Source organism: Rhinoderma darwinii, chromosome 3 (genome assembly GCF_050947455.1).
Source record: "Rhinoderma darwinii isolate aRhiDar2 chromosome 3, aRhiDar2.hap1, whole genome shotgun sequence".
NCBI classification, from domain to species: Eukaryota; Metazoa; Chordata; class Amphibia; order Anura; family Rhinodermatidae; genus Rhinoderma; species Rhinoderma darwinii.
The window spans coordinates 328159929-328181036 of record NC_134689.1 but is presented as its reverse complement, the minus strand read 5'-3'; the positions used below and the strand labels follow the sequence as shown (position 1 = coordinate 328181036).

The window sequence follows — 21108 nt, the reverse complement described above, 5'->3', positions numbered from 1 at the left end:
AGAGACTGTTTTCGCCATGTGCTTGGCCGTAATTTTCAGGTCGGGTGGGGGCAGAGTGTCACTGCGGGCCGTGCACATGGCCGCGGCCATTATTTGCTATTAGCCTGGACCGTAGAACACGGCCGTAATAAGGGTATGTTCACACGAGGTCATTACGTCCGTAATTGACGGACGTATTTCGGCCGCAAGTACCGGACCAAACACAGTGCAGGGAGCCGGGCTCCTAGCATCATAGTTATGTACGATGCTAGGAGTCCCTGCCTCGCTGCAGGACAACTGTCCCGTACTGAAAACATGATTACAGTACGGGACAGTAGTTCCACGGAGAGGCAGGGACTCCTAGCGTCATACATAACTATGATGCTAGGAGCCCGGCTCATTGCACTGTGTTCGGTCCGGGACTTGCGGCCGAAATACGTCCGTCAATTACGGACGTAATGACCTCGTGTGAACATACCCTAAGACTTGCCCATTCTTTCTGCGGCGCGGGCTCCTGGGCCATACACGGACCGTGGAAACCACGGTCGTGTGCATGGCCCCATAGGAATGAAAGGGGCCGCAATTCTCCGGTGGATTTTCAGGGGAATTGTGGCCACAAAAGCATCTATGGCGCAGCACTCTATTTCCGTAACTTTCAAAAACGTCTACTGAGAGGGCCATGCACAAGCGCAGCCACCTCTCCATTGAAGTTTATGGAATATACAGAAGCTGAAAATCAGGGAAACAGCTGAGGCTATGTTCACATGCAACAAATCTGTTACAGACATTCTGCGACAGAAAATATGTTCAATACATTGGAATCAGGTTGTTTCTGCAGCACAGCAGGTGCATAGACTTCTGCAACCTCCAATATATATATATATAAACTGTGGCTACTTCCTATACTAATAACAGGTCAGAATATTTGTACAGGTAGCGGCGTGTTACCCCCCGCTCTTCTGACCCGCCCCGTCGTACAACCACACAGGTCTGAAAGGCAGGAACGTTGTTTGGCCGCGCGTGTTTCGCAGGGGGAGACATTTGCAGAGACACAGCTGCTGGAGGACGGCTGAAATCCTGCCGTGCTCTGTGTACTAATATCTGGGTTTTGTGGGTCGGTGAGTGGGTGAATGACGTGTTGTAGATGGGGTTTATTCTACGGCTACCGCGGCTTGACAGTGGTCTATGAGGGCATGCTGAGAGCTGTAGTTCCACGTTAGTGGCAGCAGTCTGAAGACGCACACGTCTCTGGGTGTTCCTTGCTACGTGTAGATGTCCTTCATGGGGCAATGCATTCATGATAACAAAACATACAATTTGTTAGTTACCTGTGATACTCTAAGACCGCTAGTAAAAAAATCTCCATTATGTATGGACCGGGAAAGTGCTTCATGATTCTTACCACTGATTACCACTTTACTATTTTATGTATATAAAGTCCGAGTCCGATCATTGTATAATAAGGAGTTGTGTCACTTTCTCAAATATGTTGTGTTTTCTCTGCATTTCCTAGACCTCTACCTGCCGAAAACCTGTCCCTTTATGTCGATCTGACAAAGGTATGTCCCGGCTTATGTCCCTCCAAAGTGACTCTCCCACCCGATCTAACATTGGGTGTGTACAGCCGTAACTGCTGAGGCAACTGTACGACGCTCGGTAAGTATTGGTGTACGGGTCTTATTTTAATTAATACGGGGTCCCTCAGGTTCCATCGTGGTTTCCATTTTTTGACAGGAAAAATGGCACTTGAAGGGGTTTTCCACCTTCTGACAACTGATGACCTTTCCACCGGATAGGTCATCAGTACGTGATCTGTGGGGGTCCAACACCCGGACCCCGCACAGATCAGCTGGTCAGGTGCCTCCATGCATCGGACGTACATGCTGGAAGCCATTAGTTATAGCACCATGCAGTATTGCAGCTCTGCTCCAATACAAGTGAATAGGAGCGGACCTGCAATTCTGCAGCACGGCCGCTATGCTATGTACGGAGCCAACTGCTTCCGGGCACCGTCCATCGCATTATGTGCCATAACATCCGGTCCGGGTGTCTGAGCCGCACTGATGATATACTGATGACCTATCCGGTGGGTAGGTCATCAATTGTCAGAAGGTGGACAATTCTCCTGTCAAATCTGACAAAACTGCTGGTAGTGATTCCAAACCGAGCCTCTGATGAGAATGTGAGCAGAGCCTAAGTTTACACATTGAGAGGATATTATCCAGGGAGTCTAAACCCTTGGACCCCTTTAATCACTAGAAAAATTCCCTGCTTTTTGTAGCCGCTCTTCGCATCAGTATTTTTGGATGTTGTAATATACTTTTAGATTTGTACATAATTATTTTTGCACATTGCAGGATCCTTTCTAATTTTGTGTGGAACTATAGTCACAATGCCCACGGTGGTGGTGATGGATGTGTCGCTCTCCATGACGAGGCCAGTACCAGTGGAGGGGACAGAGGAGTTTCAGCGCAAGCACCTGGCAGCCCACGGTCTCACCATGCTCTTTGAACATATGGCAACCAACTACAAGCTGGAGTTTACGGCATTAGTGGTTTTCTCTTCTTTGTGGGAACTTATGGTACCTTTCACCAGAGACTACAACACCCTTCAGGTACACTGGAGGATGCGGAGAACATGTAAACAAAAGCCTAATATTATATGAAGTAGAAGATCTCATCCTATTTCTATATAAGTGCACCAAAAATATACAAGCGTGCATTATGCTCTCTACTTCCCTCACCAGTAGGAGCTGAAACGTCGCAACATGGGTGAATAAATGAAGTGCTATTTTTTTTATGCATCCTGGAGTGCTGCCTGTTTCATTCTGTGATATCATTTGATGGGATTGTTGGGCCACGATCTGTGCGGCTTGCACCCTTTCTCTATGTGGATACAGTGCTGGTTGATGTACATTTTTCAATCCAAAAATAAGATGATCACAGGGGTCCCACTCCTGAGACTCGCAGTAACATACTGGGGAACTTGGTTACAAGGGTACAATTTCCATTTAGAAAACAAAATATTACATGGTGCCCACTGAGATCAATGGTGTGACCATATGTCCTACATCTAGAGAAAGACCCTCTTTGAAACTGTTCTCAGCTTCAGCTGATTAATGGAAGTCGCTCATATGAGTCTTCCTTATTTAGCTAAGCAATCCCCAGAATATTAGAAATGGTTTTCAAAACCAGACAACCCCTTTAACATTGTATTTAAGTGAACAACTCAAAATGAAGAGCAATCCAGTTATTTATAGGTCAGTCCCTTTTGGCCCTGCTGAATTGGGATTTGGTTCTCCCTATGGTATAAGCCTGCTCACTGTTCACATGTAGCTTAACTATACATAGTGTACGCTGTATAGAAGTTTTTTTGTTTGTGGACCTATTTACAATACTAATCATGTGAAGCAGCTTGATGATTCTTTTGGGTTTTTGTTTGCAGGAAGCTTTGAGTAACATCGATGATTATGACAAGACTTGTTTAGAGTCTGCCCTGCAAGGAGTGTCTAGTGTGGTCCAACAAGAATGGGGGGCCTCGATTCCTTGCCAGGTAATTAGAACTTGATTTTATGCAAAAAAACTGAATATTGTAAAGTTATAGCCGGTCTTAAGAGAGAAATATTTTGTATGAAAATGTTATATATTCTTTCCTCCTCCTTTTACCTTATCGGTTCATGTATAGCACTTTGACTTGCATTTAGGATCTTGGAGTATATGAAGTACATTGCTCTCTATGCTCACAGAAAAGAAACTACTCTAAAGTTATGTCTTAAAATCACCACCTATAGTGTAGTACCAATATGATTAATTCAACTGTGTTATGGAAAAAATAAAGTAGTCACATACGATATATTATCAATGATAAGAATGAGGTTATAGCATTGTGTTGATTGCCACCCATCTTTCCCTTTTCAGGTTGTGCTGGTTACAGATGGGTGCCTGGGCATTGGAAGGGGCTCTCTTCTCCATTCCCTATCATCATTGAACCAGCGCACTGAGAGCAACAGATTCCCTCTGCCATTCCCTTTCCCCTCTAAGCTTTACGTTATGTGCATGGCAAATCTAGAAGAGGTGAGAAAATGCACACAAATTCAGGGCGTTGTTTTCTACCTGTATATGCAGACTTCAATTTCTAACTCTTTAAATGAAAGGATTTATGAGTAGAAAAATGGTCTGATTTTCTTACCTGAAACTCTGCTACTATTCTCTGTGAGCTGTGACTGGTATTGCAAGTGAATGGAGCGGAGCTGAAATACCAGACACGGCCCGTGTTCAAGACTGGTACAGGGGGGGGGAAACGCAGACCCTTTTTTTTCTCTTTACTCACCCCATTCAGGAGGTTGCACAGGTCATTAACTTAAAAGGATTGTCTGGCGAGATAAAATTGATAGCCTATTCCCAGGATAGGCCATCAATATCTGATTGGTGGGGGTACAACTAGGCTTGTGAATGGGAGGAAGTTGTAAGACTGTGCTCCACCGATACGAGTGTGACGGCGTTGAGCAGTATAAAGAATGAAGAGGACGCAGTTCTCGCTGGAGTGCCACGGCCCCTTCAAATAGCTGATCGGATGGTGTGCCGAGAGTCGGATCCCCGCCGATCAGATATTGTTTGCCTATCCTGAGGATAGGCCATTGATTTTATTTACCGGACAACCCCTTTAACACACAAAACATATACTTGTCTTCCCAGGTATTTCATGGTATTCTTTCTGCGGTTCTGTAGTATGTTGTAGTGACATGTCAGGAGAGGATTTTCAATGATTTATTTTATTACTCATTACTTGTTTCTCTTACTTACCTGCTTTCTGTCATCAGCTTCAAAATTCAGATTCCCTGGATTGTCTTGAAAGACTTATTGATCTAAATAATGGAGAAGGTCAAATCTTTACAATTGACGGACCTTTGTGCTTAAAGAACGTTCAGTCCATGTTTGGGTAAGTAGTTAAATAGTTTCTATATAAATCGAATGCCACGGATTTCAACTTATGGGCTGTCTAGCTTGTGAGAAGTCTGTTCATAGAGTATAGTTCAGTATTTATCGGTGGATTTGGTTTCCTTTGGCTTGGTAAGTTTAACAATCCATCTTCTTATCATGCAGGAAACTCATTGATGTGGCATACACCCCATTCCATGCAGTCCTCAAGTGTGGCAACCTCTCATCAGATGTCCAAGTGTTCCCCAGGCCTGAACCAGTTGTCATAGATGAGGAGATAGACCCAATTCCTAAATTCATTAACACAGGTAACCGACTGCACAGATTTAGTGCGAAGCTTTTACTTCAACTGCATTTGAGCACATAATGTTTTGCCGCAGTGTTACTAAGATTGGTGGTGCAGAGTATTGCTAGAACTGCTTTAGAAAATTCTGAAATCATGATCCTGGTTTTTATGCACTTTGGCCTTGTGTTGCTTCTATTTAATTCAGTAGGTGAAAGCGCTACGTAAACGGCATAAACGTGTGAGTGATCGGATGCATGCATAAATATACGATTCTCTAAAATACAATGTGAATGTTTACCCTCTTAATCCCATTTTCTATTTAAAATGTGGCATTTGTGGCAAAATGCTGCAGCAGCAAAAACGTTGTAAACGCACACCTAGTTGGACACTGTGGTACCATGCATCAAGGAGAAAAGTTAAAAGGGGTTGTCTATTCAGACATTTCTTTTAACCCCTTAATGACAGCCTATACAAGTTTTCATGGCGGCCATTAAGGGTACTTATTCCAGGGCGCCGCCTTTTCACGGCGGTGCTTTGGCATAAGAGAGCGCACTCGGGAGGCGCTTAAACTCTGTGTACACAGCTACGGAGGTAGCTGAGGCTTCGGAACACAGACCGAGGACTGCATTGTCTGGTCCCCGGTCACGTGATCGCCGTTATTCACCGAATAACGGCGATCACTGTAAAAACAGCGGCGGTTAGTTCTCTCACAGAATAAAAAAAAAAAGAATAAAAAACATTGTCAGAATTGATGTTTTTTGGTCACCTTGCTTGCAAAAAAATGGAATATAAAGCGATCAAAAAAATCGCATGTACCCCAAAATGGTACCAATGAAAACTACAGATTGTCCCGCAACAAATAAGCCCTCGCACCTCTCCGGTGAAGAATAAATAAAGAAGTTCTGGCTCTCAGAATATGGCGACGCAAAATATGCAGTGTCCAAAAGCGGACAGGATTGAGCAGCATTTATCAGTGGGACACCGGCCACATATCTGCGGATTATTATTTATTTACCCTATCATTATACCCTCTTATTATGCCCTGATGTACTCCGCACAGATTACATATGACCCCACATTATAAACTGAAATACCAGCAAAACGCCAAACAGAACAACTACCAAGCTAAATCTGCGCTCCAAATGGCGCTCCCTCCCCTCTGAGCCCTACAGCGTGCCCAAACAGCAGTTTACGTCCACAGATATGGGATCGCCACACCCGGGAGAATATTTTATGAGGTATTTATCTTGATTTGCACAAACTGGGCATAACATTTAGTGCACTAAAATGGCATATCAGTCGAAAATTGCAATTTTCACTCTACACCATCCGCTGCGCATTAACCCCCTTCGTGCACCACGACTTAATATCATGTCGTGGTGTGGGGGGGTGATGTATGGAGCGGGCTCACGCTCAGCTGACACCCGGGACTAACGGCCAGGAACAGCGATCGCGCTGTTACAGGATCCTGTAAAAATTACAATATACTTCAATACATTAGTATTGCGGTGTATTGTACCAGCTATCTACTGATTGCTGGTTCAAGTCCCCTAAGGGGACTAATAAAATGTGTAGAAACAAAAGTTAATTATTATTAGTGATAAAAACAAATTATTTTAAAGTCCAAAAAACAAAAAACCTTTTCACATTTTTCTCTAAAGTAATGTAAAAAGATACACAAAATTGGTATCGCTGTGTCTGTAAATGTCCGAACTATTACAATTTACCATTATTTAACTCGCACTGTGAACGCCATGAAAAATAAAGAATTTAAAACTGCAAATCGCTGTTTGTTTTTTTTTGTCACGTTGGCTCTACCAAAAAATAAAAAGTACTCAAAGTTGGATATACCAAAAAATGGTACCAATAAAAACTACAGCTCGTTCCGCAAAAAATAAGCTCTCACACCGCTCTATTGACGGAAAAATAAAAAAGTTATGGCTCTTGGAAAGCGGGGAAGGAAAAACGAAAAGGAAAAAGCAAAAATTGATCAGTCCGGAAAGGGTTAATTACTTTCTAATGAAAAAAACATTTATGACCACATGTGGGGTATTGCCGTACTCAGGAGAAATTGCTTTACAACTGTTGGGCGGCTTTTTCCTCCTTTATCCTTTTTATTTAAAAAAATTCAACATTTTAGTGGAAATAATGTTGATATTCATTTTCACTGCCTAATTCTAATAAATTCTGCAAAAGACGTGTGTGGTCTAAATGCTCACTATACCCCTAGATAGATTCCTTAAATGGTGTCGTTTCCCAAATGGAGTCACTTTTGGGGGGTTTCCACTGGTTTGACCTCTCTGGGGCTTTGCAAATGCGACATGGCACCCGAAAACCATTTCAGCTAAATTTGAGCTCCAAAAGCCAAATAGCGCTCCTTCCCTTCTAAGCCCCGCTGTGGGTCCATACAGCAGTTTATTACCGCATATGGCGTATTTACGTAATTGGGAGAAATTGTTTTACAAATGTTGGGGTGCTATTTCTCCTTTATTCCTTGTAAAAATTAAAAAGGTCTAAGTTTTTTTAAAAAAAAAAAAAAAGTAGGTTTTTACCTTTTACAGACTAATTCCAATGAATTCAGCAAAACAACTGTGGGGTCAAAGTGCTAACTTTACCCCTAGAAAAATTCCTTGAGTGGGTGTAGTTTCCAAAATGTGGTCACTTTTCAGGGGTTTCTACTGTTTTGGTCCCTCCAGTGCATTGCAAACGTGACACTGCACTGAAAACTATTCCAGCAAAATCCAAATGGCGCTCCTTCCCTTCTGAGACCTGCTGTGGATCCAAACAGCAGTTTATTACCCCATATGGGGTATTGCTATAATTGGGAGAAATTGCTTTATGTATGTTGGGGTGTTTTTTCGCCTTTTATTCTTTGTAAAAATGAAAACCTGTTACGTTTTTTTCAGAGAAACAGTAGATTTTCATCTTCACAAACTAATTCAAATAAATTTAGCAAAAAAACTGTGGGTTCAAAATGCTAACTATACCCCTAGATAAATTCCTTGAGGGGTGTAGTTTCCAAAATGGGGTCACTTTTGGGGTGTCTTTACTGTTTTGGTACCACAAGACCTCTTCAAACCTGACATGGTGCCTAAAATATATTCTAAAAAAAGGAGGCCTTCTGAGTCCTATGTTTCAGTCCATTCGGACACTAGGACCACATGTGGGATATTTCTAAAAACTGCAGTATCTGGGCAATAAATATTGAGTTGCATTTCTCGGGTAAAACCTTCTGTGGTACTGAAAAAAGAATGTGTTACGAATGATTTGAGCAAAAAAAAATAATTTAAATTTGTAAATTTTCCCTCTACTTTGCTTTAATTCCTGTGAAACGCCTAAAGGGTTAAAATACTTTCTGAATGTGGTTTTGAATACTTTGAGGGATGCAGTTTTCAAAATGGGGGGATTTATGGGGACTTTCTAATATATAGGGCCCTCAAAGCCACTTCAGAACTGTAAAGTACAGTGAAGTTTACCGCTCAGACGGCACTGGTAACAGTCCAATATCATTCAGTATGGACACTCTCTCCCAGAAAAATGCAGTGGACAGTCCGCAATCCAATGAGGGTGTGGATGGTAATTCTTATCCTTGTAGTTCCACCAAGCTCCTTATCGTCTCTCTCCACATTCAAAGAACTCCTGGTAGGAAAAGGATCTTATGTCTCTAATAGATGGAAAAAGGAAGACACATAGTGCAACACCCTCTGAAAAAGATTGCTCCACGCCAAGTTTAATCCATACTCACAGAAGTAACAAGAAATAAAAGCATCAAGGTAAGTAAAAATCTTTAAAATTTCTAGGCGGCACGCCAAACACTCTCGCCCGACCCTGGGTTTCGCCCTTCCGGCTTCCTCTGGGGCATGTGTGACGTGTCTAATTAACAGGTTTATATAGCCGCATATCATTTAAATTTACATAAATTTACATACATAAAAAATGGTTAAAAAAAAACATATACACCCACAATGATCTCTGCAATATATAGAGATAATCTGATCTTACCATCATAATCGTATACATATATATACACTTTTATTATTTTTATATAAATGCCTAATCTCTTTAAAAAGTAAAAAAATATATATAATATATTATGCTAAACAAGCCTATTTGCCACCTTTATAGTTGGTTAGATTCCACATATCATCCCATATCCATTATATTGATTTTTATTTATATTTTATCAGTTGTTTTATATTTTTTTTCTGATAGATATTCTGGTCCATATTTGTAGTTCCATGTTATGAAAACAATTATGCCAAAAAATGCCCTATGTATAGTATTAGTAAGAGACTTGTTCACACATAGCATTATGACCAAGGGATCTTGTCTCAGCAGAACTTAATTGTTCTGATTAGCTGCAGCTCACTGAAGCTCTGGAAGCTTTAGAGATTGGCCACAGTTCAGACTAAGTGGAAAATTAGAGACAGAAAAAATATAAAACAACTGATAAAATATAAATAAAAATCAATATAATGGATATGGGATGATATGTGGAATCTAACCAACTATAAAGGTGGCAAATAGGCTTGTTTAGCATAATATATTATATATATTTTTTTACTTTTTAAAGAGATTAGGCATTTATATAAAAATAATAAAAGTGTATATATATGTATACGATTATGATGGTAAGATCAGATTATCTCTATATATTGCAGAGATCATTGTGGGTGTATATGTTTTTTTTTAACCATTTTTATGTATGTAAATTTATGTAAATTTAAATGATATGCGGCTATATAAACCTGTTAATTAGACACGTCACACATGCCCCAGAGGAAGCCGGAAGGGCGAAACCCAGGGTCGGGCGAGAGTGTTTGGCGTGCCGCCTAGAAATTTTAAAGATTTTTACTTACCTTGATGCTTTTATTTCTTGTTACTTCTGTGAGTATGGATTAAACTTGGCGTGGAGCAATCTTTTTCAGAGGGTGTTGCACTATGTGTCTTCCTTTTTCCATCTATTAGAGACATAAGATCCTTTTCCTACCAGGAGTTCTTTGAATGTGGAGGGAGACGATAAGGAGCTTGGTGGAACTACAAGGATAAGAATTACCATCCACACCCTCATTGGATTGCGGACTGTCCACTGCATTTTTCTGGGAGAGAGTGTCCATACTGAATGATATTGGACTGTTACCAGTGCCGTCTGAGCGGTAAACTTCACTGTACTTTTATATGCTATTTAGGGTATTTGTTGGATCATACCCAATTTAGTTTTGCCTGCTCCGGTCTGAGAGAGATTTTGTGGGTATTTGAGCCAAGAGAAACCACCATTATATTTGCACTTCAGAACTGAACTGGTCCGTGAAAAAATGTCCTTTTGAAATTTTCTTGAAAATATGAGGAATTGCTGCTAAAGTTCTAAGCCTTGTAACGTCCTAGAAAAATAAAATGTTCAAAAAAACGATGCAAACATAAAGTAGACATATGGGAAATGGTAACTAGTCACTATTTTGTGTGGTATTACTATCTGTTTTACAAGCAGATACATTTTAAATCTAGAAAATGCAAATTTTCTCCAAATCTTGGTGGTTTTTTTATAAATAAATATTGAATATATCTACCAATTTTTTTCACTAACATAAAGTACAATGTGTCACGAGAAAACAATCTCAGAATCACTTGGATAGGTAAAAGGATTCCCAAGTTATTACCACATAAAGTGACACATGTCAGATTTGAAAAATCGGCTTCGTCCTGAAGGCCAAAACAGGCTCAGTCCTGAAGGGGTTAATGTAAGAGACGCAATCTGGCTCCTGAAACAAACAACAAACAGATGATTTGGGGGAGGGGAGACTTGCGGTCTGCTGAGACCACTTTTATAACCTAAACATATATAGTCATGTAGGACCAATAATAATTGTATACTTTTTCATGGATTTCGAGATCATTAACCTCTGTGATGCTGAATTCTGTAGGTAGCACTACAACAGGTTTTTACATTCGTACATCTATGATAGTATAAGACTTTACTAGAATAAGTGCTGATTGTATGCCATTTTATAGTGATAATGATAGCTATTGATTTCCCTCTTGAAACAAATAGGAGGGCCATATATTTATATTCAGTTATTTACAGGACACTATAAATAACTGCTATGATTTGGTTGAACAGTGTAATTGAGAAACTGTATACTTATAGATGAGCCTATATTTTTTCAGAATTGGAAATTGTGGGCTTTATTGACATTGCTGACATCTCGAGCCCTCCTGTTCTGTCCCGTCACCTTGTTCTACCTATTGCCCTCAACAAAGGTGAGTAAGAACCTGGGGTGTAGAGACCGTTCTGAATGTTTCCGCCACACCGTTAATGTGTGTAACGTTTCCTCTTTTGTTCTGTTCTAGAGGGAGATGATATTGGGGCTGGACTCGCAGATGATCTAGAGGATGAGAATTCTGCCAGTCAGATTGCAGGCAAAATTCCTAATTTTTGTGTCTTACTCCATGGTAGTCTGAAGGTGGAAGGAATGGTGGCTTTAGTGCAGCTTGGGTAAGAGTCTTTTTATGGTTAAATGAGATGCCCCATCTTTTATGAAATTTGCTATATCCCCTTTATAAGAAATGTAGTATTACGTAGAGCTGGGCAATTATGACCTAAATCAAAATCACGATTAATTAAACATGTAACCTCGATTACGATTATTTAGACCCCCCCCATCCCTTTTTGCATGCCACGCCCCTAATTGCATGCTACGCCATTGAATTCATATTTATCTCCTGAGCCTGCTGTATACTACTGCATATAATATATCCTGACACTGCCCCCACACAGTATAATGCCCCATAGCTGCCTCCACACATTATAATGCCCCATAGATGCCCTCCACACAGTATAATGCCCCATAGATGCCCTCCACACAGTATAATGCCCCATAGATGCCCTCCACACAGTATAATGCCCCATAGCTGCCTCCACACATTATAATGCCCCATAGATGCCCTCCACACAGTATAATGCCCCATAGATGCCCTCCACACAGTATAATGCCCCATAGATGCCCTCCACACAGTATAATGCCCCATAGATGCCCTCCACACAGTATAATGCCCCAATAGATGCCCTCCACACAGTATAATGCCCCAATAGATGCCCTCCACACAGCATAATGCCCCATAGATGCCCTCCACACAGTATAATGCCCCAATAGATGCCCTCCACACAGCATAATGCCCCATAGATGCCCTCCACACAGTATAATGCCCCATAGATGCCCTCCACAGTATAATGCCCCAATAGATGCCCTCCACACAGCATAATGCCCCATAGATGCCCTCCACACAGTATAATGCTCCAATAGATGCCCTCCACACAGCATAATGCCCCATAGATGCCCTCCACACAGTATAATGCCCCAATAGATGCACCCACTGAGTATAATGCCCCCCTTAGCTGCCACCACACAGTATAATGCCCCCCATAACTGCCGTTCCCACAGTATAATGGCCCCATAGCTGCTTCTGCATAGTATAATGCCCCCAATAGTGCCTGATAAAAATAATAATATACATATTCCCTAACCGCGTTCCTTAGGGCCCCCTGCTCTACCATTGGATTCAACTGTATCTGCGTCCTGAAGATACAGAAACCGTTTAAACCTGGAGAAAAGAAATTATAAAACCAAAATTCACAATTATTTTTCGACTAATTGCCCAGCCCTAGTATTACGTGCTGCGACCAGTGAAATGATTGTCCATGCATGTAATACATGGATGGACTCGGTCTGTTAGTGACCAGCCCCACCTCAATATGGCTTCCATATGCTCTAATAGGCAATCCCCTTGGGCTCTGTAATGACTGCCTAGTTACAGCAAATAACCCCACCCGAGGTGACCCTACTGTATTTCTATGTGCCTGTGTAGACCATCATGGTCCCCTCCTACATTACAGATGTGGCATGTAGGGCTGACAACAGCACTGGCAGGGGAAATGTTTGTGGTGTGTTAAGCTGGTTGTACACATAAGATAAGTATTGACAGGACTGTGACAAGAGGACCATTATTTTTTGGGCAAACAATGGCGTGCCGTGAGTCATCAGGAGTGCGTACACTTCTCAAATGATCGTCGTCTAAAATGGTCAAAATCATCCATTTTGTCCATTGTTTATCTCGTGTATGGTCATCCTTAGAGGGCAGAGCGAAACCTTCTTAATAAGACCCTGGTTGTAAATGTTTCTTCATCAGCATCTCTCTCCTCCGCACTGTAGACCAGACTGGCATGGAATGCTCTATTCTCAAGCCGATAGCAAGAAGAAATCAAATTTAATGATGTCATTGTTTGAGCCCAATATTGAGCCACTACCGTGGCTGGGAAAAACCTCTCAGCTTGGACCCATATCAGGTACAATCTTCTGTGTTTTGTATTGTTAAAGCACATCAGCAACAATATTAACATCGATTGCGCCAGTGAATATTCTTAGGCCTTCTTCACACGACAGTGATAAACGGACGTGTGGCGGCCGTTCTTTTAATGGCCACCGCATTGCCGTTTTCATAACAATGATATTCTATGGGTGTACTCACATGGCCGTTTTTTTAATGGCCTGTGAATAATGGGCGTCAAAAAATAGGACATGTCCTATTTTTGGCTGTTTTCACGGCCTGATGGCCCCCATAGACGTCAATGGATCCGTTTTTAACGGCTGTTAATGCATGTAACAACCGTTAAAATTGGATCTGTGACATGGGGATTTGCAAGGGAACTACTAGTCCCCTGGCTGGCTATCGGCAGCACGACCACACATACTCACAGATGTAGCGCTGACTTCTTCTAATCTGGTTGCTAGTCTCACGAGTTCTGCGAAGGCGACGCGATAACGTCATTGTGATCCCTTCAGATCCCGTGAGACTAGCGACCAGACCAGAAGACAGCGCTGCATCTGGAGTATGTGTCATCACACCGCCGCAGATCCCGTGAAGACTAGGGACCTTACCTGAAGAAGACAGCGCTGCATTGGTGAGTATGTAGAGCATTCATGTTGGGCTGTGTGGCATCACATACAGGGAGGCTGTGTGGCATCACATACAGGGGGGCTGTGTGGCATCACATACAGGGGGGCTGTGTGGCATCACATACAGGGGGGCTGTGTGGCATTTTTCTTCACTGTCGTGTGAATGTAGCCTTAAGCTAAATTAAAAAATATATATATATTTTTAAAACCTTTATTCTACATCCCCCTCCCCCCCATTATATTGTGGTGAATGTATCTATTGATGTGAACTTTATATGACTGAAGTAGCTGTAATCCAGTAAATTACTAATATATCTTCATTTGTTGAATGCTCAAGATGCCAAGGAGAACCCATATGGGGAAGAGGATAATAAGAGTCCATTTCCTTTGCAACCTAAGGCAAAAAGAAGCTACGCACAAAATGTGACAGTGTGGATTAAACCCAGCGGTCTGCAGGTAAGTCTTATGATGTCATGTTCTCTGATTTGCATACAGAAGGCTATGCACATCGCTACCGTATAACCATGGCATTATCTATTAGCCGATTCTTAAAGGGTAGCTAAACGTTCAACAAACTTCTGACATGTCATAGTGACATGTCAGAAGTTTTGATCGGTGGGGGTCTGATCACGGACACCCCCACCAATCGCTAAAATGAAGCGACTGAATTGCTCGGGTGAGTGCTGAGCTGCTTGGTTTCTGATTGGCTTCTCTCAGAATGCCGTTGTAACGGTGTACAGACCTAATAGAAAGTCTATGGGGCCCATACACCGTTACATTGACTTTCCGAAAAAAGCAGATCAGAAACTAAGCAGTGCAGCGCTCACCTCAGCGCTTCTGCCGCTTAGTTTTAGCGATCGTGGGGGGTCTCAGAGCATGGACCCTCACAGATCACAACTTCTGACATGTGACTATGACATGTCAGAGGTTTGTTGAAAGTTTAGTTACATTTTAATGCAATGTGGCCAACTGTGTTATCTGCGGATGCAAGTAAAGGTCTGCAGGTTTGGCTTTTTGTATATACCAATGCTGAAATTGCATGGAGCGCACTTTGACATATTGGGCCATGTATACTAGTAGGGGTCCATTAGTATTGTTGTTCTATGCAGCATGCTCAGTAGCAACGCTTCTATATATTGTTGCTACTGAGCTGCGACAAGTTTCCCTTTCCTACATCAGGGTCTTACTTGGTGTTTGGTCTGAACGCCATTCCTGTGAATGCAATGTTTCGGAAAACTGGTGCAATTTCAGTAAAGTGGTTATCCCATAATCAATATTTATCACCGCTCCATTCATATGGGGCACACCGGGTCGACCAGGTAAGTCAGTTTTTGGATTGGTTGGGGTCCTAGTGGTCGGAGCCCAGCCGATCAGATATTTATCACCTATCCTGTGGATAGGTGATACATATTGATTATTGGAAAATCCCTTCAATGAAGGTGCCCCATTATGTTTCCAACGCTGTCCAAGAGCCGTTTCATCATGTAGCTGATATTAACCCCTTAATGACCAGCCTATTTTAGACCTTAATGACCAAGCTATTTTTTATGTTTTTCCATCCTCTCATTCAAAGAGCTATAACTTTTTTTTTAATTTTTGCGTAGACATAGCTGTATAAAGTCTTGTCCCGCAAAAAATAAGTTGTATTTTTTAATAGCACCATTTTGGGGTACATAGAATTTATTGATTAACTTTTTTTGTGGGGGAATAGAAAAAAAACCGCAATTTCGCCACACTTTTTTGCGTCCTAAATTTACCGTGTGGTATAAATAACACCATAACTTTATTCAATGGGTTGTTGCGATTGCAAAGATACCAAATTTATATAGATTTTGTATGTTTTACTACTTTTACACAGTAATACACTTTTTTTTTTTTTTTACGCCAATGCAGTTGTATGAGGGTTTTTGTTTTGCGGGACGACTTGTAGTTTTTATTGCTACCATTTTGGAGTAGATGCGGCTTTTTGATCACTTATCAAATTTTTTTTTTTTTTAAGGCTTGATTCAAAGAAAACAGCAATTTTTGCATTGTTTGTTTTATTATTTACGGCGTTCACCGTGCTGGTTAAATGATGTAATAACTTTATAGTTTGGGTCATTATGAACGCGGCGATACCAAATATGGGTAACTTTTTTTACTTTATTTTGTTTTTTAATAATAAAGCAGTTTGTAAGGGGGAAAAATTGAGTTTTTTATTTTATTTTTGTACTTATTTTTTTTACTTTTCTACTATTCCCACTAGGGGACTTCACTATGCGATCCTCCGATCGCATTTATTATACACTGCAATACTTCTATATTGCAGTGTATTATTGCCTGTCAATGTAAAACGGACAGGCATCTGCTAGGCCATATCTCTGGCATGACCCAGCAGGCATACACTACAGGCAGACCTGGGGGCCTTTATTAGGCATAGCGGCTGCCATAGAAGAGGCCGGCACCCGGCAATCTATTGCCGGGTGCCGGTGGGATGAGAGGGAGCTCCCTCCCTCTTTCCTCAACCACTCAGATGCGGCGCTCGCTATTGAGTGCCGCATCTGAGTGGTTAAACGGGTGAGATCGATACTGATATCGATCTCACCCATTAGAGCAGGGATGCCCCCAGCCCTCAGCTACCTCCTGAGAGCAGGGAGATTTAACGGCTCCCTGCTCTGTTTATTTATTCCGTAAAAAGGCTATTGCATTGGAGGAAAGCCCGTTAGTGGCTGCCGTAAAAACACTATGGGGCGGTCACTAACGGGTTAAACTATGCTTTGGGATAATCTTGCAAACTGTAAATTGCTTTTAGCCTTGGTTTCCTGTTTACATTATGTTTGCCCTATTTGTTTCTGCTCATTAGTCTGGGTTAAACATGGATTTAGTAAGGACGTTCTCATGACCTGATGAGGAGAGTGAAGGAAGGTAGACGGTAATACTTAGGAGTAAGTTCGTTCCAAGCATAACCGTGTGTGGTGTCAAATAATCCCTATATCCAGTAGGTAACACTCCTTACATTGTATTGTTACTTTTTTTTCTTGTAGACTGATGTGCAGAAGATCCTGAGGAATGCTAGGAAGCTTCCAGAGAAAACGCAAACCTTCTACAAAGTAAGATGCAGCTGACCCGTATCTACTGACATCCTACACCTAGATGCTGATTAACTGTGTCTCAATGGGGATTTTCACTGGAATTAGGAACTCCTGTTCAAAAAGGGAACGGGAAGGAAAAAAATATACCGTATTTTTCGGACTATAAGATGCACCCAGGTTTTAGACAACACATTCTGAGAGCCATAACTTATATTTTTCCCTCGTTTGTGCGATGTGAGGGCTTATTTTTTATGGGACGAGCTGTAGTTTTTATTGGCACCATTTTTTGGTACATACAATTTTTTTTTTTATCACTTATTTCATTCTTTTTAGCGCTATGTTGACCTGGCCGTTAGAGCACCGTGTCAGCTGTAAAACACAGGTAACATCTGCAGTGTATGGAGCGTGCTTGGCGCGTGAGCCCGCTCCATACATCCCTCCCCGCTCCATGATGTGCCGGCACGTCATGGGTCAGGAAGGTTAAGTAAGCAGCGGTCAGGGGGCACGGCGCTTCCGGGTCCCTTGACTGAAAACGATAAGACGCAGGGACTTTTTAGCAAGATTTATTCTTACTAAAAACTGCGTCTTATAGTCCGAAAAATACGGTAGATATACAGAACTAGTTGTGTCATACTTTGTGCACATAGTTTACATCCCTGCTACAACCCCACTGTTGGTCTACATAATATGGATTGTGGATTTTTATGTTACTGTTAATAATGGAATCATGTTGTAGAAATTGCACATGGTTAGGCTGTCTGATTTTATGTCATGGCTTATTCTATGTAATACATTACTTTATAACACTTTTGTATGATTTGATATTTCCTCCAGGAACTGAACCGACTGAGGAAAGCCGCCCTAGCATTTGGGTTCCTGGACTTGTTAAAGGGAGTGTCTGATATGTTGGAAAGGGAATGTACTCTGCTGCCAGACACCGCACATCCTGATGCCGCTTTCCAGCTCTCGCATGCAGCCGCACAGCTCAAACTTGCCAGCGGCGGGAGCTCTGAGCATGCTGCATATGACCATAACATTGTACCTCTACAAACAGACTTCTCTGGACGTGGTTCTGATAGGATGTGAGACACTGGCATATATGTTCTTCAGTGGATACTTCGCATCATTTGCTACTAGTACCAAGATCTGCAATTGTGGTGACAAAGAGTGAACTAAACAACACCAGACAGGATAACTGGCGTAAGCAGATACTGGATTGCAGAGGCCGTTCTGCTCGGCAGTACAGCAGTGGTCCTAAGAAAGGACAGCAGTTAGCAGTTCTGACACTAGGATTTCAAGAAGGAATCTGCAGATCCCTGTGTAAAGTATATGAGCTACTGATAGTCCATTATTTTTGTTGTGAATAATTATAAATTCCCGTCACGTGGATCTACCTGAGCACAGAAGTAAAAGTACTGGTCCAGTTTGGGCTATCGGCTAATACTCATTAATGTTAGAAGCGTGTTGTATTTTTGCTGATTCTACAGACTGAGTTATTTCTGCAGCTGAGAATATGACATAACGTTAAAAAAAAAAAAATGATGACTGAACTCTATGGGCCTCAGGAGTAAAATGTCCGTCATTCATCCCTTCCAATGCAGTTTTGAGGCAGAGAAGTGACTTGATTGGTTTCTATGGACTACACATTTTTTTTTTCTTTACTACCATTTTTCATACATTAAGTTCAGTATAAGTGAAGTACAAGGCTGATTGGTTGGTGCATTTAAAGGGGTTGTCCGGGACATTAAAAAAAATGGCTGCAGGCAGGAAATGTACTGAAATAAGGAATGCTCACCTGGTAAATCCCCGATGCTCCCTGCCGGTCTGCTTACTTTTACAGGAAGTGATGTCTTGCTCTATCCATGTCACGGCTTCAGCCAATCACTGGATGATGTGCCGTTCTTGTCAGCATCACCACTGAGGCCAATCATTGGCTGCAGTGATTACATGGATGGAATGCGACGCCATCACTTCCTGTAAAAGTTAACAGACTGGTAGGGAGTGGCAGTGCCAGATGATAGCGGGGGTATTACTGATTTAGTTTTTTTTAGGACAATCCTTTCCTGCAGCGAGCCTTTTAAATTTCCTGTAAAACCCCTTTAAGTCTGTCTTTCTACGTCTGGAATGGCTGAGCCCGCTCCATTAGATGTGCGTGTTGGCTGTATGTTTAACCTTTTAGATGCCGTGATCTATAGCAACTGTGGTATTTAAACAGTTGGAAAGGGGGAGCGGCCCCCTCCCACAGCCCATCTCCGCGATCGTGGGGTACCGATGGTTGTCATGGCAGCCTGGGGGCCTAATGAAGGCCCCCAGGTCTGCCATCTTTGTGCTCTTATTAAGCCCTGTCAGAGGCTTAAAACAGAGCTTAATAGGAGGGGGACTATTTAAAAAAAACACCTTTTCTAATTTTCCCCCAAAAGCAATGTAAGAAAAAAAACAACTGGTATCAACGCCCCTGCAAAAGGCTGAACTATTATAATATAACGTTATTTAACCCGCACCGTGAACGCCGTCAAACAATTAAAATGACCGGATCACTGATTATGGTCACACTGTCTCAAAAAGTTTTATGTACCCCAAAATAGTACCAATAAAAACCTTTTAAAAGTTATAGCTTTTGGAATGTGGGAAGGAATTAAGTACTGTAAATAAATACATCCTCGGATAGTAAATCTACCATCAGTTTAGTTCACATTTACCTTTTATTACCTGGTGAATATTGACTGGTATGGCCTAGCATCATGAAGGACTGGTAAGGGAGATCAAGGACATAAAACTTGCATCATTACATTTTTGGGCTGCCCTCCTCGGTTTCTTATAGTAAAAACCGTCAGAGCCCCTGATATGTGGATGGGGTCTTCCATACACCATGAAGCGAGATCCGCAATATTAGCATCACTGTACACTGAGACAAGTGGTATAAATTGTTTTAGGTAGCCACTCTTCTGTCGCGGTCAACTTGCATGTTAACGTGGAGGATCAGAAGGGAATTTCCACATGACATTTTTTTCTTTGGTTTAAAGGGGCAGTACGAGATTAGAAAAAAGATTAGCTGCTTTCTCCTAGAAATAGCGTAATTCTTCTCCATAGACTGTCTGGTATTGCATCTGTAAATACTAAAACAGCCATATCAGGAGAGCTGATAATTCCTGGACTGGATCCTTGAGCAAGAGTCTTTTAGGGACAAATGTGTAACTATATTTATAACCGGAATACAAGAAGAGGTCCTTTTTTACACAATTGTGTCCCATCTATGCTGCTTCTTATAAACCTGCTCATTGGTTTCCTACAGTCTATTTAATCCGTATATTATTTTTATCTTCTGCTTTCACAATAAAATATTTTACAAAAATGTTGGATCATGGAACTGATATTGTTCAGATGGGTTGGAGTTATAAATGCAATTTTTTTTAATTTTTGTAATAATGACGGCTTCATAGGTACCAATTCATTTCTAATGTCCAGGGCATCACACTCTCTACTTAAAATTAATCTACTAGTAAAGGGGAAATGTGTTTGGATTCCTCACCATTTTCTAGAAATCTGGTTACTGTCAGTGAACGGAATATTCAATGTTTACATCCAGAGGCTGTCCTGAAAATCTAAGAAAGGTCTGCATTGTGCACCTGTGTGATCCGCTCATTCTCAGGACAGGTTACCCCCCCCATGACAAGATAGAGATAATCTGCACTCATCACTGTACACACTCACGGCATAATCCGCTCTAGAGCATCTCTCCACCCAAATAGTAAAACTTGCATATCCTCCTCCGTCTCTTACGGTAGTAGGCGCTATTGAAGCTGTTTTATACTCCAAACAGGAAGTATGAAATATAATCAGCCATTTTAAACTTCTAGAGCTGGTTATGTTAGTCACACAGTCAC

At 41.6% G+C, this 21108-nt stretch overlaps 1 protein-coding gene across 1 annotated transcript; it reads left to right on the top strand.

Annotated features, from left to right (window-relative positions):
• The first annotated feature begins 1017 nt into the window (after positions 1 to 1017).
• INTS14 (integrator complex subunit 14) lies at positions 1018 to 20551 on the top strand. Its single transcript, XM_075858299.1, has 13 exons — positions 1018 to 1097; positions 1493 to 1635; positions 2337 to 2593; positions 3424 to 3531; positions 3897 to 4052; positions 4799 to 4917; positions 5082 to 5224; positions 11368 to 11460; positions 11551 to 11695; positions 13410 to 13543; positions 14491 to 14609; positions 17177 to 17242; positions 18059 to 20551. Exons 3-13 carry the CDS (start codon positions 2372 to 2374, stop codon positions 18308 to 18310), a joined length of 1557 nt encoding a protein of 518 aa, XP_075714414.1. The 5' UTR covers positions 1018 to 1097; positions 1493 to 1635; positions 2337 to 2371; the 3' UTR covers positions 18311 to 20551.
• Positions 20552 to 21108: the final 557 nt, after the last annotated feature.

Coding starts and splice junctions, on each gene's coding strand:
- INTS14 (XM_075858299.1), top strand. CDS start 2,372: ATGCCCACGGTGGTGGTGATGGATGTGTCGCTCTCCATGACGAGGCCA. Junction 11,461..11,550: donor ACCTATTGCCCTCAACAAAG/GTGAGTAAGAAC, acceptor GTTCTGTTCTAG/AGGGAGATGATATTGGGGCT. Junction 14,610..17,176: donor TTAAACCCAGCGGTCTGCAG/GTAAGTCTTATG, acceptor TTTTTCTTGTAG/ACTGATGTGCAGAAGATCCT.